The sequence below is a fragment of the Schistocerca cancellata genome, chromosome 7, assembly GCF_023864275.1.
Source record: "Schistocerca cancellata isolate TAMUIC-IGC-003103 chromosome 7, iqSchCanc2.1, whole genome shotgun sequence".
In the NCBI taxonomy this organism is placed as follows: domain Eukaryota; kingdom Metazoa; phylum Arthropoda; class Insecta; order Orthoptera; family Acrididae; genus Schistocerca; species Schistocerca cancellata.
Window position 1 is genome coordinate 323,913,635 of NC_064632.1, and position 16,568 is coordinate 323,930,202.

Sequence of the window (16,568 nt, forward strand, 5' to 3'; positions counted from 1 at the left end):
CTTGTGGCATTGTTGTATTAGGAACAAGGGACCGATATCCTCGTAGTTTGGTCCCTTCCCCCCTCTTTTAAACCAACCAACCAACTAAAGGTGGTAGGTGTGTTTCAACATCCGAAAGCTGATGTCTATTCAAATTTCATGCTAATTGCATAAGAGTGGCGTAGTGCCACTAAGAGGATGCAAATCAGGTCTCCTTTAAGTACATGCTGTAATGCTCATGAATGTTAGCCTGCTTCTGTGCATAGAGGCGGAGTGATAGGGAGGCGTGGAGCGAATGAGATTTGCGCATGCATGGCGGCAGAGAGCAAGCAAACAAAGTCCGTGTTGCAGAACTATGTTGCTGTGGACGACAAATCAGGTTAATTTGCCTTCAATACGTCGTATTATATGTTCAGATCCATGAGGGAATAATACATTTTAAAAGCGGTTTCGATCATTTGTCTAACTGAGACAAATATTACTTCTAGGTCTTGAGGTTGTGTCCATTGCTCCACAGCGGTTGTCTGTATGATGTCGGAGGGTGACAACAGCTGATACGGCTTTGTAAAGAGTCAAGAACAATTTTTCTCGAAATGACGATTGTCTGATGACAAGATCATCGAAAATAGTTGCAGTATTTGCCATTTATTGCGATTTGCACTGTATTATAAGAAAACATGTAATACATAACAAAATAAACTTCGAACTAAAACCAAAATCATTATATTTGTTTGACACTGCTTCTACTGATATAATTTTTTATATAGTAAAAATTGTCAATATGTTATCACATTTTTTTGTCAACAAGGTATTATGAGTTGAAAATAACTCGTTCGACGTTACAGTGGGAGAACCTATTTATGGTTCATTGAACAAGTTAACAATGAACCACTTCCTGTGAATAACTCAAAGGAATGCTGACTGATAATGTCGAAAACCACCGCTATCTTGACAGGTAACCCTCCCTTTCATTTTAAGGCGTTTTCCAATTTGTGCCATGAAAATGACAGGGCTTTATGTGTCGAAATATGGGAGTTTTTGATGAATTTATGTAGCCGCATTCTCACGAGTAATACAACATGTTGGGAAAAGCTAACTTCGCCTTGGGCAATGTGTTGAACATTATAGTCTGAATACTTCACAGGCTACATATTCCTAATCAATAAAAGCTAGGAAGTTCTCATGTACAGTGTATGCAATCGATATGTTGACAAAAATATTTTTAAACCATGAGTATTTAAAACCAAGACAGATCATTACTTTACCTTGTTTCAAAGTCTACATCGTAATACCATATGCGATCTGAGTCCATGTCTGAACCCTCTGATTGGAAATTTAGGATGGTATGTTCAAGGCTTTTATCCATCTTCACCTCCTTGTGAAAGTCTTACTTTTGAAACTTTTCAGCATGACACACACAGTATGCCCACGCTGAAGTGGACTATGTCTATTGCTTCATGTACAAGCGTTTCAGTGTCTGTTATCTTGAATGTTTTTTTTTTCCTTCTTTTTTTTTCCCACCCACATAGCTTGTATCCTGTGCTTAAATTAATTCTATTGGATGATACTGACAGTATGTGGGTAAATGCAAAACTGTGCGACCACATTCACATGCAAGAACGTCAAATTTGTACATTCTGCTGCATGACTTGTATAAATTAACGAGCTGTAGGAGTTCAGCATGAGTCTGGCTTATATTGTCCGGAGTATTTTTATTTCTCAGTCAGAGCACAATATTCCCTTTCCTGGTGCTCGTACGTGGTCATTTCTCTGTAACAGCTGAATGATAACTGGCACTGTAATTACAATGACAGACTTTGAAGCTAGGTATAGTAAGAATTGTTCAGTGAATTACTTCTTAAAAGTGACAGCATTCATTTCCGAATGGTAGTCACTGCTGTTTTTCTTACACCTAATTATAAGTTTACTCTCAAGAACCAAATCAGAAGAAGAGTCAGCAAGTAGAATAAGTATTTAAGAACCTTTTCCTAAGGGAACTTTAAAACCGTCAGTACCATCACTCGTTTTCCAGCAGATGTTCATGGAATGATTCTGATCACCCATGTTTCGTCAAGGTAATACACTGTAGAACAACCACCTCCTCTTGTATCGTGCATCTTTACAACAGACGTGCTTCGAGCTGCATCTATGTCACTTCTTTCAATTAACTCTCTTCTTAAGATGTTTAAAACCAATGTGTTTTAAAATTCTTTACATTGACAAAGCACTTACCTTTGAAGCTAATTTGCTGAGGCATAATTGAAACAGTTGGATATTCCCTTTTTATATACATTTCAAGCACGGAGCACTTTAAAATGTCGTCGTGGAAACCATCTATTTGTGTTACAGGTTTCTTGCGGATTTTCCCCGAGGGTTCTACAGCTCTGACACTTTTGTTTACTATCCTCTGTACAGTTCTCATGTCGACACATGCTTCTGCAGTTCATTCTTGATTCTTCAGAATGTCAAAAATAGAAGTACCGCTTTCATATTCACATTTGAGGAAGTTTAAAATGCGGGATATAAACCTCCTGCACTGCTTGTGAAGCATCTACATCTATATGATTACTCTGCAATTCACAATTAAGTTCCTGGCAGAACGTTGATAGAACCACCTCCAAGCTATTTCTCTACCGTTCTCCTCTCAAACAGTGCACAGGAAGCACGAAAGCTTTAATCTTCCCGTGCGAGCTCTAATTTCTCTTAATACAATAAGATGAACCTTCCTCCCTCTTTAGGTGGGTGCCAACAAAGTATTTTCACACTCAGAGGAGAAAGTTGGCGACTGAAATTTCATGAGGAAAAACTACCACAACGAAAAACGCCTTTGTTTAGATGATTGCCAACTCAATTCGCGTATCATATCCATGGCAGTCTCTCCCCTATTTCGCGCAAATACAAAACAAGCTGCCCTTCTTTGAACTTTTTCGATCAATTCTATCTGTTGTGGAACCCACACCTGACAGCAATACTCCCGAAGAGGGTGGAAAAGCATAGTGTAAGTAGTCTCTCTAAGTGTTCTACCAATAAATCACAATCTTTGTCTTGCTTTCCACACAACATTATTCATGTGATAGATTCATTTTAAATTATTCATAATTGTAATCCTTAAGTATTTAGTTGAATTTACAGCCTTTAAAATCAAGTGTTTTACCCAGTAAACCAAATTAGCCGATTCCTTTCAGTACTCATGTGGATGACTTCAGATTTTCATTATTTAGAGCCAATTGTCACTTTCCTCACCATACAGATGTCTTGTGTAAGTCATTTTCTAATTAGTTTTAATCTCTGATGACTTTATAACACAGTAACTCACAGCATCACCTGCAAACTGTCTAAGAGGGCTCCTCAGATAGTCTCCTAAACCGTTTATTAGATGAGGAACAGAGGAACACCTATAACACTTCCTTGCAAATGCCAGATAACACTTCTATCACTTTTGTTTTACTCATCGATTTTCTGTTGATTATTATATACAGTAATCTTTCTTACAGGAAATCACGAAACCAGTTGCACAACCAAGGCGACACTCCATAGGCACGCAATTTAATTAAAGTTGCTTTAGAGGAACTTCACGTTTATTGCCATCATATGACATTTTCATTTGGAAATCACACTAAAATTTTAGCAGATACACATTCACAACTATATTGCTACAAGAAACTAACATCGATATCTGAGTGAATAATTCGGTTGCTGTGTAAATGAAACTGCATTGGCGCAAAATACAGCAACTGCACTGCATTTGGGAGAGAGTTTCCTGCAGTCCAGTTTGTAACTTGCAGCTAGCTGCTTGGAAAGAGAATGAGTCTTACTGGCTGTTAGCAGTGACTGGTAGGGGATGCGCAGAATGGCTGCTCATTGAGTTTGAACAAGATCATGTAATAGGGCTAGAGAAGCTGGATGTTCCTTCTATGATACTGCAGAAAGACTGGCAGAAATGTACCCACTATACATGATTGTTGGTAGTGGGGCCATGAGAATGTAGTTGCAGAAAGATCAGGCTCTGGACAGCTATGTAACACTACCAAGAAGGAAGACCATCATATTCAGTGTATGGCTCTGGCGCATTCTACTGCATCTTTAGCAGCAATTTGAGCAGCAGTAGGTACCACAGTGACACAACAAACTCTTACGAATAGGTTACTTCAGTGACAGCTCAGAGCCATACGCTCTGTAGCATGCATTCCACTGATCCCAAACCACCGCCATTTGTGACTTCAGAGGTATCGAATGAGACCTCATTGGAGGGAAGGTTCTGCCTTGCTGCCAGTTATGGCTGTGTGTTGGTCAGAAGGAAGCCAGGTGGGGGGCCTGCAAACAACCTGTCTGTGTGGTAGACATCTGGGCATACACCTGGGATTTTAATTTGGTGTGTGTCTTTGTATGACAGCAGAAGCACTCTCATAGTTATCCCATGCCCCCTGACTGCAAACTTGTACATCAGTCTGGTGATTCAACTTGTTGTGCTGCCAAACAGCATTCCTGTTTTCCAACAGGGTACCGCTTGCCCGCATACCACTGTTGTAACACAACATGCTCTTCAGAGTGTTGACATGTTTCCTTGGCCTACTCAATCACCAGCTATGTCTCCAGTTGGGATATCATCAGATGACAACTCCAGTGTCATCCACAAACAGCATTACCTCTCCCTGTCTTTACTAACCAAGTGCAACAGGCATGGAATTCCATCCCATAAAATGGCATAGTGCTTGTTTGCGTGCTTGTATTCAGCATTCTGGTGACTCATCATCATCAGTTTTCTGCTATATTATCAGGTCCTTTTACTCTCCATTTTGTGCGATCCATTCCTTCCTTCTGAAGGCTGCTTTATGTTGTACCATCCATCACGTCATCCAGTATCTGAAATCTCTTCCTTCCTCGCTTGCTTTTCCCTTTTACATAACCTTCTAAAGCTGTTTTTACCAGTGCATCATTCTTTCTTAAAATATGCCCAATCCAATTTCTTTCTCTTCTTTTTATTACATCTAGTAACTGTCTTTTCTCTCCCACTCTTCTCAGTACCTCTTCATTTTTTACTCTGTCCATCCAACTTATTCTTTCCATCCTCCGCCATGTCCACATCTCAAAAGCCTCCAGCCTTTTTCTGTCTTTCTTCCTCAAAGTCCATGTTTCAGCGCCTTACAGAAGAACACTCCATAAAGACATTTTATGAGTCTCTTCCTGAGTTCTCTGTCCAGACCGCTGCAGAAAATTCTCCTTTTCTTATAAAATGCCTCTTTTGCCATTGCTATCCTTGTTTTAATTTCTGTGGTGCACTTCCAGTCAGTGCCTATCCTGCTTCCAAGATATTTAAAATTTTGAACTTGTTCTAATATTTCTCCATTCAGTATAAATTCTATTTCTTTATTTCCTCCTAGTGCAAATACTTTTGTTTTCTTTGTGTTAATTTTCATTCCATAATTTTTTTCGTTAGCTTCAGTGGTGTCCACCAAATGCTGCAATTCTTTTTCCCCTGAGGCTAGAATGACCATGTCATCAGCAAACCTCAAACACCCTACTCTTCTTCCTCCAATTTCTACTCCTTTGTCATCTAATGAGCATTGGTCAATCATATTTTCCAAGTAGAGGTTGAAAAGGGTAGGTGATAGACAGCATCCTTGTCTTACTCCTTTTCCTAGTCCGATCCAGTTTGTACTTTCTGCTCTCACTTTAACTGAGGCTTTTTTTGATTAAGATATAATGAGTTTACAAGTCTTCTGTTTTTCCAGTCCACTCTCTTTTTCCTCATTACAGTCACCAGCTTGTCCCAAACCACATTGTCAAATGCCTTTTCTAGACTGATTTGAAGCACATAAATAGGTCTCTTCCTTTTTCAATAAACCTTTCTCGCTAGATTTGTAGGAGCCCTATTGCATATCTGGTGCCTGTATTCCATCTGAAGCCAAACTACTCCTAGCCAAGATTCTCCTCCATTGCTTTTTCAAGTCTCTTATTAATTATTCTTAACATCACTTTGGCTGCATGTGAAATGAGGCTGACTGTCCTGTGCTCACTGCATTTCTTGGTTCGTTGTTTTTTCGGTAAAGGAGTCATTACTGTTGTCAGAAAGTCCTCAGGCCATTCACCACTGTCATATATTTTATTACATAACCTCAATATTTCTCTTATTCCATCTTGGTTCAAGCATTTTAATATTTCTCCCGGTCTCATATCTGTACCTACCGCTATGCCATTTTTCATTGCAGCTATGGAAGACTTTACTTCTTTCATTATGATGGTTAGTCCTTTCTCGTCATCACTTACACTGCTGAGTGATTCAAGTTCCAGAGTTTCTGGTTTGTGATCTGTGTCATATGGCTCTTTTAGATATTCTTCCCATCTCTGGAGGACATCGTTGCGATCTTTGTACACTACATCTTTGTCTTTACTCAAAATTTCCATAGTAGCACTTCCTGCTCTGTTTTGATCCCATGTCATAGTCTTTACTCTGCTGTATAGTAAGTTGTATCTTCCTTTCTTGTCCAGTTCTTCAATTGCATCACATTCCTCTTTTAGTCATTTTTTCCTAGCCTGCTCTCTTTCTCTTCGCAGTTCATTATTTAACCTTTGGTACATCTTTCTTGCAACTTCAGTGGTCTTGTTTTGAAATTTTCTTCTCTCCTCCATCTTTGATATCATTTCTTGTGTGACCCATGGTTTTTTTTTTGCCCTTTTCCCTTTTAAATATCCTACATTTTGCTGTCCTGTTTTAATGATTCCTTCTTTCAGCATATTCCAGTAGTCGTTGGCATTATCAGGTGGCTCTTTCTCTTGTAATGTGTTGAGAAACTCCCGAGACAGCATTTTTGTAATTTTTTCTTTGTTGGATATTATCTTCTCTAGATCCCACTAGAAGAAGGGATCGGTTGGTAGGACATGTTTTGAGGCATGAAGGGATCACAAATTTAGCATTGGAGGACAGTGTGGAGGGTAAAAATCGTAGAGGGAGACCAAGAGATGAATACACTAAGCAGATTCAGAAGGATGTAGGTTGCAGTAGATACTGGGAGATGAAGAAGCTTGCACAGGATAGAGTAGCATGGAGAGCTGCATCAAACCAGTCTCAGGACTGAAGACCACAACAACAACAACAGATCCCACTTCTTCGCCATGGTCACCTTCTTCAGTTTTTTCATTCTTATTTCTATTTCTGCCATAAATAAGTTGTGGTCGCTATTAATATCTGCACATGATAATGTGTGCACCTTCTTGATTCCATTTCTGTATCTTTCTTCTATCAGTATAAAATCGATTTGGTTTCTGTATTTATCCCCTGGTGATTTCCAAGTGTAGAGTCTCCTCTTGTGGTTCTTGAACCGTGTGTTTGCCACTATCAGCTGCCTTTCCCTGCAGAAGTCAATTAGCCATTCACCTCTATCATTTCTCTTTCTAAAACCATGAAGACCATGCCTGCCTACTATGTTTCCCTCTTTCCCTTTTCCCACAATGGCGTTCCAGTCTCCCATTACTATTTTGCAGCATTTTTTTATTTTCGTCCATTATTCTCTCTATTACATTGTACGTTTCCTCTACAATTTGGTCATCATGTTCTGAAGTTGGCATATACACCTGGACAATCAGTAAATCTTTTTGTGCTCCTTTCAGCTTTACACCAATAACCCGGTCACTTGCATAGTCCATATATTCCACACATTTAGCAAATTTCTTTGTTATAATCATTCCTACTCCATTCATTCCTTTTACTTCTCCTCCTGTGTAGTACAATAAATATTCATCTAACTGTAACTCTCCACATCCATTCCATCTTACCTCAGCAACTCCTACGAGATCCATATGATTCTTATCCATCTCTCTTTTAAGGTTTTCTAGTTTCCCTGCCTGTAGCAGAGTTCTAACATTCCAGGTACCAATCCTCCTTTTAATTTTTTGCATCCTTCCAAGCTGTCACCCCCCCCCCCCCCCCCCCCCCGGGGATCTGATCGATTGGGGGACTATTTTACCTCCGGATACTGATTTAATGTGAGAGGAAGCCATTTTTGTGCATAAAATGGAGACTGCATTATGCAGGGAAGATAATCTATGGTGGTATTCCGTTGCCTTTCGCAGTTCTGGAGGCTGCCCCTAACGTGGGATACAGACACCTTTTGCAGTCGCCCGCTCCGGGTCAGACACTGCATGAGAAGTATAGGTTGGAAAATGAAAGGCCCCTAGCCCTTGAAACCTAATAGCATCAGAGTCGGAAAAGAAAAAGAGCTGGCCGAGGGTGGCCGGATAGGAAAGGTAAAAGTGAGGAGCCTGGCTCAAGTAAGTGGAAGCAATGCCAGGACTCAGCTCGGGGCCCTGTGGTCGCCAGCCATGTACTTACTAGGTGTAAGTCCCTGGGGAGATTCTGGTGACTACACCAGTTATTAATGTACCAGCATTTCACATTTTCAATGGCTTAACTTGCACTTACATTAATATATGATCTTGCAATGTTAATCACTTCCACATGTTACCTAGACAAATGTATTCCCAAAATTTCATTACTCTACATTAATAATTTCTTGGTGTTGCGATCTTTTTCTGTAAAAATAACCGTTTTTCAATGGCACCACACCTCTACAAAACTTGGAGCAAACTGTGTTTGTAACTGAGTTTCCTAAAAGCATTGCAGCAAAACCTTGTTGAACTGTCATGGGTGGAAACTGGTTATGGTGACAGTATAAAATTTGAATAATAAATGTTTTTTGGCTACTAGCACATATGCAGTTTTTTAAATAATTTGTGCAGGTTCACCATCTATACGTTATTTATTAACAAAAAGCTTCATTTTAATGCTGCACAAATTTCATATAATCTAAATTATGGTTTGAAATGCATATCCTTGTGTAATTTACCATTTACCACTTGTGTGGTTTATCATTAACAGAATGATTTTGTTTTTTGTAACCTAAATAGACTTTTTTGATTTACAGTTTCAACATACTCTGGGCATGAAACAGGTTCATTTTATGTTAGAACTTGCTTAAGTCCAGATGGCCAATATCTTGTAAGTGGCTCTAGTGATGAAAAGGCTTATATTTGGAATACCAGCCAGCCTGGTAGACCAGTGACAACACTGGCTGGACACTACTTAGAAGTTACATGTGTTGCATGGTGTCCTGTTGGTGATATACAGGTTAGTATGAATTGCTAAATTGTGTGTTGTCATTGATCATATTAATCTGATATTGGGAACTCTAACACCCTGGTGGAATAAGCAGTGGAATGGATAAGGATTAACATTTACTGAGTAGTTGAGGCACTGAGTGGTGAATAGGCACCCAAACAAGAAGGAAATAGTGGCTCAGGTTTTGGACAATCTTCTACCTTGGATCTTAACTGTACAAATCCCTGCATTGTCTCAGCGGTGGTGGTGGTATTGTGTTACGTTGCATCTGAGAGTGATTATTATAATCACAAGTAGTTTAAATTCTAAAGACACTAGGAATGAATTTATGCCAAGTGTTGATTAGGAAGCACCATTGTTAAGGACATACAATGCAGTTCACTTTGTAAACCCTCTGTGGGAGTGTGGAAGATTGTACTTCAGAGGAGACATTTGCACACTGGCGATGTATGGGAACGGGGGGAAAAATATTACTCTTGACTCATTCGGTTTCTTCTATCAGGACCAGATTTAATCCAACAATACAGTTCCTTATGTACTTCTTTTTCCCACTTATTTCATGCCTTATTCCCTGCTTGTTTATCAGGTTGCATTTTCCTGTGATTACATGGATATTTTCTCTGTAGGTAGTTGGTTTTAAACCCTTAATTAAGTATTTTGTAAGGTGGTTCGTTCGTTGCTGCTTGGTATAACAATTTGAAATAGAATTACTTCGAAATTTTCTATATTATACTGTAGAAAATTCACTGTTTGTTTTCAGTAATAAAATACGAAATTCCACTTAAACACCATTTGCAAAGTAATGGAGTAATCTTCCTGTTAAAATCTCTCAAAGTGGCAGAAATGCTTATCAATTAAATTATACTGCCAGACACATCAGAAGGACGTGATGGCAGATAGAGAGAGCAAATGCCTTCTCTTTTGCCAAGCATTATAAAGTGTTGCTATGGACAATAGTGCATAAAACTGAATGGTTTCTGAAGTATGGCCACATCACAGTTTGGGGGAGACCATTTATCACCATCCAGTGATGTTCATGGCAAGGTGTCTGGAGGAAGACTAAATCTCATTGTATGAATGCGTGGTGTCTGTTCTTTCAGACATGGCCAGGTGGTGCAGTGGTTAACACAACTGCCTAGTAAGTAGGATACCCTGAGTTTGGATCCTGGTCTGGCACACATTTTCACTTATCGCTGCTGATTCCGCCTGATGTCCCAATGCAGCTGATGTCAGTAGTTCCTTCCCTTCCCCCACCCCTGTCCTTCCTATTCCAATTTACATAATAAATCTCATTGGCTGCTGAGAGTTAGTAGGGATGCAGAATAATAGTTTGAAACTGGGCTGTCTTGTGATGTAAAGTGCACTGCAGATTGTCGAAGGGTAAGTGACTCTGTATAACCTCCTTGCCCGCCGCCACCTTTCAACTCTCGTAACCAATTCCTTTTTCTTCCTGAAGCAGTGTTGTCTTATATTTGCATATATTTGACAGTACTTGGAGTTGTGCTTGCTCAAAGTATGCATTGGCCTGCTTTTCCATATTTTAATGAACTTCTGACTTAATTTTTTTCATATTACACCATAAATATTGTCTAGCTTCAAAATGCTATTTTATCATTTTTTTTTCTCTCCTGCCAGTTTTGATTTTAAAAGTTTGCCTTAATTTTGTACCTTCACTTGATTTGTCATTGCTGATGCATAAGTATGCAAGGGGGGAAATGGCAATCTAATAACGATATAGTTTCTTGAAATTAGTGTTCTTTTTATAATAAAGCAGCTGCCATTTGAAATTGCATATCACAAATTGTTGTTATTTTCAGATTGTAACGTGCTCAGATGATGCGCATGTCCGTTATTGGGAAGTTGGTAATGAATACGAAGAGTACAATGAAGTGGAGATTCGAGGGTGGGCAGAAGACATTGTTTCTCCAGGCCTGGTTCCAAGGCAAAAGCTTAGAGGTGTTGCAGAAAAAATTGTGGGGCCCACATTTCACCAGGCACAAAACATTGTGGCCACTTTGGAAACAACACCCAGATCCCACAAAAAATACATCTTCAATCATCAGAGAACACCAGTTGTATCAGATATGCAAACACCAGAGTTGGAGGAATGCCAGAGTTGTAACAGTGGCAAACTGGTAACACCCTGTTCAAAATGCTTATCTGCAAAGGATAGAACTACATCCATTAGAGAGAGACATTCATTGAAAAGGCGCTTGGAAGATATGATGGAAGATGATGACTCACAGGGCTCAACAAATAAGAAGCGATCAGTTTTATCTCCAATTAAAGAAAACAATGGGGAAATGTTGGAGAGAACACCTAGTGATTCCAGAGGTGCAAGGAGACTTTTCAGTCCTGGAGAGAAAAGTATTGATAGGAAAGAAGACAACAACCCCGGCTTTTGTAATTCACGATCTTTGTTCTCCTCTCCAACAGACAAACTCCCCAATTATGTTGTGGATGGGACATCTCCACACCACTTTTGCAACCGGAGTCCACTACAAAAGGAAAATATTGACTGGTTAACTAAATTGCAGAAAGAAAAACCGTGTGTTCTAAAGGCAGCTGTTGTGTCATCACATTATACACCCAAGAGACGTAAACGGTCTGGGTCAGTGGCTGATGGCAGCATACTCAAATTTTTCCGCGTATCAGGAAAAGCAAATAGTGAACAGTCAATTTTCTCTAATATCTCTGTGCACTCAGATGAGTATGAAAAGTAAAGTCTCTCTCTCTCTCTCTCTGTGTGTGTGTGTGTGTGTGGTGTGTGTGTGTGTGTGTGTGTGTGTGTGTGTCAAGGATGAGGATGAACTGAATTTAATGCAAGAGAGATTGGAAGTAATTTATATGTACATGTAAGTTGACTAAAGGAATATCTCCTGCCAGTTTGACTAAGTAAAATGTGATCAGTTTTATGTATTTATAAAAATAATTTTAGTTTTGTTAGATTATGTTGAGTGGTAGTGCATAGACCTATAGATACACATAATAGATTTGATCTGTTACACAGATTCTGAAGGTGATCTGTGCACTAGATCAATACTTATTATAAAAATAGAAGACAGACAGACAGACAGATTCATTTCACTAACAATAGTTAGTGGTTACCAAAGAGTTCATCACATCTTTGATTATGAAAGCTTGGAACTAGATTTCAGGTTTTCAGACTTTTGAATAATTGCGTTTTACTCGCCTGCAGACTCTCCATATAGGAAAAAATCAGCTTTTGTTTAAGTTGAATGTTCTCTCATTTCCTGTCTGCATTCTCACAGCTGTATAAACATTACTGTATGTGTACATGTTGTGATATGAAATCTATCATTTGGATTTTCAAGGAAATAGAAGAGCTGACAATATGTATATATGTGTATATATACTGAGATTTTGTCTACAGCAATGCAATGACTGAAATAAATGCTTGTTGAAGTAAATGCAACCTGTAACACACAATATTTTCACATGTTTCATCATCATTTACCATCAGTCTAATGTCATGCCTTCCAGTTATACAGCAAAGCTGTATCTCTCAGTGTTTTTTGTAGAATGTCCAATCCACACACGGAGTATTTTTGTGGACTAAGCACGTAACTCTAAGAACAACAAAATTTTGGAGGTTATTCATGGATATGACTTGTGGGCTTTGGTGGCTCATTACAGAGTAATAATGCAATTATGCTTTATTTGGTTATTATTCCAATTATCTTTGTTTCTGTGAAAAGACCTCCATATCAGTGAAAAAGTATGTAATATGCTGTTAACAAAATGTATAACACAGAACTATTGAAAAGTACTGTTTACAGAAACTGTGCCACTCATCCATTGAATTCATTGAACCGATACGTGTGTGTGTGTGGCGGGGACAGAACTGATTCGAATAATTGCGAGCTTGACGTTGAAGAGAAATGGTAATTGCTGTTGTGAACAGGAAGTACTGCACCATGATTGAATGCAACAAGTTTGTTTCTGACCAAGAGGAACAGTACATACCATTGACATTCGTGCAGATGTTTTCAGTGCATTACAGACACAAAGATAACTGTAGTAAAAAACCAAGTAAAGTTTAGTTGCTCTGGAACGAGTATCCTGTGGAAACCATTGGTACTTTATACACAAAAAAAAAAAAAAAAAAAAAAAAAAAGAAGAAAATCCTAAACGACCTCCAAAATTTTGTCATAGTTTAGACCTGCACACTCCCAGATATTAACCAACTTCTTACATTCCTCATAAATACCATCATAAAATTAATTCAGTACAAACATTTGATGTAACCACTTCGTAACAGGAGGCTAGAGCAGGCTGTTCTGTGGAATTAATAAGAATATGGCAAAGTGATTGGCACACCCAGTTTATGCCTTTTGCTCTAGGAGTCTGTGAGCATTGGAAAATTTATGGCAGAGGGATAGTCTTTCATGCACTCAACAACTCTAAATACTTTATTGGTAAAATAATTCTTAACACCATAACTGTGTGTGGCATAAGTGACATAAATGAGAGTTGTATACTTGAGTAGTTTGTGCTTATATCACAATGTCAAATGCAAGTCACAGCATCATGTAGTTTTTTATGCAATTCTAGGTAACACTGACAATCGAAGGCTGCCTGAGCATGGGTGAATTAATGTATTAATTATGGCTACACACGGTATCTCAAAAGAAAGTTTATATTTGATGTGTCGAAATAAAATGGATGTTGAAGTCCATCGTCAAAATCCTTATTTGTTATTGAAATATACAGTTTAGGAATTTACTTCTTCACTTAAGCAAACTGCAGCATGCCTACGGTACTCATTTAAATGATGAAAAAAAACTTTGCATGATGGCTCAACATGTAGACACCAGAATTGTTGTCACTTCACTACAGATGTTTCCTGTCAATTGCTCCAGAGAAGTTGGAATACTGACATAAATGTTAGATTTAACGTATCCCCATTGGGGTGGGGGAAATCAATGGGCTCAAATCTGGACTGCTTCAGGGTCATTACCCCTCTTGAAAATAAATTTGCCAAGGATAATTTCAAGAACTCGCATTAGACATTTGTGCTGAGTCTCCATCTTTGCTGAAACCATGTTCTTTGGTTATAAGCAGGAATGTTCTACAATTCAGGCACCAGAAATTCAGCTAATATCGTCAAACAGTGTTCCAAATTCATGTAACTGCACATCTGCTCTCGTCTTGTTACTTTTGGCGAATGCAGGAGTTTCTCTTGCTTATGAGTAGGATTCATTGCACTCCATTAGTGTTAAATGAAGGGCACTCGGTCACATAACGAACTGCAGCCTATGTCTGGCATCCTGTGGCTTTAATTCTTGCTCAGTTGGATATTGTAAGGATGCAGTTTAAGGAATTTTTGCAGAATTTGGGGCAGTGATGTTCTCTACACTTTTAAAGAACTTGGACACTTAACGGATGAAGAGGTTATGATCATCACGAACAGACTAATTTACACTCCCCACAGATTCGCTTGTTCTTAATGACCTTGGTCGCCCGGGTGGTCTGCTCCTGAGAAGCACTCCATAAGGACTGGATTCCTAAAGGCCAAGCAAGCAATGAATGTACCCGCCACTCTCCACAGATTTGGTGCGCATGCACAGAGAGCTCTTAAAATATAAACTTTCCTTGAGACACCCGATATTTTCAGTCATGGCTACCATCCATTAGATATTTACATCTTTATTTACCAGTTTCAATCCTTTATATTGATAATGTTGAGACTATTGGCAAGCAAGGGAAACTTATTTCAGCTATTATGAACAAAATCTCTGATTAATTAACAAATAACCAAATATAGCTGAGCACCCTTTTCTCAATTTCTGTTGCAGCTTGTGTGTGCAAATGGTGCTTTTTGGATAACATGTGTAGTTGTCAATATGTATTGTAATGTTTAATATTTTAAATAAAATAAAAAGATAATCAACCTCTATCAGTGAAGTTTGAATACTTAACAGCTAATTTCAGAAGGCTAGCTATCATCATCTGCCTGTTCAGCCTGGAGAAATGCAGTAACTACTTTAAGATTAACGTAATTTAATTAATATAAAGTGCTATAAAGACAAAAAATAGACCAGGCTTCATTATAAGAAAGTCATTAACAATATTTCTGTAAAGTTGAATCGAGGTCAACATTTAAAGAAACTGAGGAGAATGTTTCTCTTAAAACTCAGCCAGCATAAATACAACGGGATTAATAAAATAAGAAACGTAAACCAAAGTAAGTAACCATACATTTCCAGAGGTTTTGAGTCCCTTCATGCAATCTACTAGCAGCAAAGCCATAAAAATCCATTACTACACAGTTGATAAATAGTGTGCATAATTGCTTGCTCCTCTGTTTCGTGTGTGTATAAGATCGAACAGAGAAAGAAGCCAGGTTCACTCTTCATTGGAGAGTGGCCTCCTTCCTATCATCATAATGGATCCTGTCCAACCATAGCAAATCTAGCTCTCTCTTCATTTTGCAGAAAAAGTAAATTTTCCCAAAGTTGAGTTATAGTTTCTTTTTGTATTCTTGTATTGGCAATACTCAAATTTTGCCTGTTGAAGATAAGTAATGACTAACCATTCTGTTCTTTTAATTTTAAAGTTTGGCTCAAGTGAATACAATACAATAAATGTGATGAAAAAATGCATGGTGGTTGCGTACATAATATCAAAATTTCCTACCAATGACATTGTTTCTGTTTCCAGGGCTGTTTCGAGAACATTTTCCCACGTAATCGCTTATTTCCCTCCTCCTCCATCCATCCCCTTAAACACTTCCACTTGTGTTGGTTTTCCCTACTAATTTTGATGCGCCATTGTATAAAAGTCTTGCACTTAAATGCCTCTCCTAGCTTGGTGTATCAAGTGTCCACTACTAATTCCCTCTCAGCTTGGTGCCCCAAGTGGCAACTTGGGCCTTGTTTGTTTTATTAAGCTGCGTCATGAATTATTTCGTGATATGATACCAATAGAACATGTTGTTTGCTCCTCTTGTGTAATTTGTGCATCTCATTATTTCAGTTTCAGTAGTATGTGTACTAAAATATAATAAAACTTACCTGTACTTACAGGTTCCTAAATTTACATTAGCACAGTGACAGATAATAAATGTTTTTATTGAACAAAAAATTTCACACTGCAATCAATAAAATAGAATGACTGGCATAGAGAGAAATATATATTGCTGGATCTGAGATGTTATATAAACAGAAAACGATATAATACAATGTAATCTTTCACTGCGATTCAGTACATACAAAAGAAAAATTGGGAGACTCATTTTCACAGAGAAAAACCCACAACTTTTTGAGGGCAACAGCTTAACATCTCCTTGCATCAGTTTGAGATGAGGCATAAAGCAAGTTACATGTTACCTAGCACAGACTAAAACTGTATGAGAAACTCTACACTATATGTACATGAAATTTATAAATAAAATATGGAAGGGGATGTAACTCAAATCTAAAAAATATTGAAGGAGACCTGAAAAATACAT

At 38.3% G+C, this 16,568-nt stretch overlaps 1 protein-coding gene across 1 annotated transcript in view; it reads left to right on the top strand.

Moving 5' to 3' along the window:
• The window catches only part of LOC126092194 (protein lethal(2)denticleless), a 61,534-nt gene extending 45,942 nt beyond the window's left edge, over positions 1 to 15,592 (top strand). Inside the window, exons 7-8 of the mRNA XM_049907678.1 lie at positions 8,901 to 9,103; positions 10,912 to 15,592. Of these exons, the coding sequence (XP_049763635.1) occupies positions 8,901 to 9,103; positions 10,912 to 11,817 (1,109 nt within the window). The 3' untranslated portion in view covers positions 11,818 to 15,592. The remainder of the gene's footprint in view (positions 1 to 8,900; positions 9,104 to 10,911) is intronic.
• The last annotated feature ends 976 nt before the right edge of the window (positions 15,593 to 16,568 follow it).